Source organism: Chaetura pelagica, unplaced genomic scaffold, assembly GCF_000747805.2.
Source record: "Chaetura pelagica isolate M959 unplaced genomic scaffold, ChaPel_1.0 scaffold3, whole genome shotgun sequence".
Classification (NCBI taxonomy): domain Eukaryota; kingdom Metazoa; phylum Chordata; class Aves; order Apodiformes; family Apodidae; genus Chaetura; species Chaetura pelagica.
The window spans coordinates 7,485,207-7,486,669 of NW_009952974.1; the positions used below are offsets into that span (position 1 = coordinate 7,485,207).

At 61.3% G+C, this 1,463-nt stretch overlaps 1 protein-coding gene across 1 annotated transcript in view; it reads right to left on the bottom strand.

The window, feature by feature from the left end:
- The window catches only part of OBSL1 (obscurin-like 1), a 24,157-nt gene that overhangs the window by 12,325 nt on the left and 10,369 nt on the right, over positions 1 to 1,463 (bottom strand). The window contains exons 2-4 of the mRNA XM_009996280.1: positions 965 to 1,234; positions 510 to 770; positions 37 to 169 (exon numbers count right to left, since the gene is read on the bottom strand). Coding sequence (XP_009994582.1) covers positions 37 to 169; positions 510 to 770; positions 965 to 1,234 — 664 coding nt within the window. The remainder of the gene's footprint in view (positions 1 to 36; positions 170 to 509; positions 771 to 964; positions 1,235 to 1,463) is intronic.

The following is a 1,463-nucleotide window of genomic DNA, read 5'->3' on the forward strand; positions in this document are numbered from 1 at the left end:
GCCCCCCCCCCACCCCCCCCCCCGCCCCCCCCCCGCCGCTCCAGCAGGTAGCAGCTGGGGGGGCGGAGGTGGGCGTCGGGCGCGGGGCACCACCGCAGCAGCGCCGCGTTGCTCTCTGCCACACTCATCTCGGCTGCCACCGGTGCACTCGGGGGGTCGTGCTTCACACCTGCAAGAACCAGACAGTGTTGTCTGGTTGGGGGTGGCAGAGAGGTTCCAGCTAGGGGGGGCAGAAGGGCTGAGTGGGGCTACAGATCCTGTCTCTCTGGGAATCCCCTGTCTGATGGAGAGGATGGTCTTTCCCCTGTGTAGCACGGTGCTGGTTACAATGGTTTGTGAGTGCCAGCAAGGATGGGGATTTGAAGCCCTGCTAAATGCCTCCTTGCCCAATAAAACCAATGCAGCATCATGTCACAGTGTTGTGGGTGCCAATCCCTTCGCTCCCCCATGTCACCCTTCATGAATGGGCAGGATGGAGGACACAGGGCCCGTCCAAGCCTGGCACTTACACTTGACCCGGAGTTGTGAGGACGTTTGCGATTCCCCAGTGGTGAAGCAGATGATGCCTGCATCCTGGCGGGTGACATGCACCAACACCAGGAGGTGCGTCCTGCCAAAGCTCTTCAGCACGGTGCAGGGTGACTCCTGCAGCTGCTGCCCATCCCGGCTCCAGCAGATCCCCTCCACCGCATCCCGCGTCTCCACACAGAAAACTGCGTTCTCCCCCTCCATCACATCCAGCTTCCGTGGCAGCCGCTTTGTGATCACCCCTACAGGAAGAGATGCATGAGAGTTGAGGAGGGATGCTGGGAGCAGGGTTGGCTCCGCAGGGTGGGAGTGAGGTTGAGCAGGAGCAGCAGCATGGCCAATGCCAGGGGAAAGCAGGTGTGGGGAGCAGTAGGGAACCTAGCAAGAAGGGGGGTAGGAAGGCAAAGCCATACCACCAGAGAGACCTGCACCCCACCTCGGACGGACACCTCAGCAATACTGCGTCCCTTGTCCTTCATCTGGCAGAGGTAGATGCCGTCATCGTCAGTGCGGGCGTCGCGGATAGTAAGGCGCCGCAGCACACCTCGCTCCTCCATCATGTACTTGTGGCTGGGCTGCAGCTCCCTGTCTTCCAGGTACCAGGCAGTGGGGATGGTCTCCAGTGGCACCTGGCATTCTAGCACAGCATCCTCCCGCTCTGCCACTTCCACATCTGCCAACTGCACCTGGAAGCGCAGCCGGTGCTCTGCCGCCAGGAGAGAGGGACACTGAGGGTACGCAGGGCAGGGCACCTGCCCACAGCCTTTTTCACTGGGCTCTTCCAACTTGCAAATGGTACTGAGCCCTTAGACCCTCTCTGACCCTCTCTTCTTCATCTTGCATGGGACAGCCACTGCCCAGGGAAGCACAACCCCCAGAGTGGGGGGAACAAGGGCATGGGCTGGGGACGCTCAATAAAGCCCCTAGCATTTCAG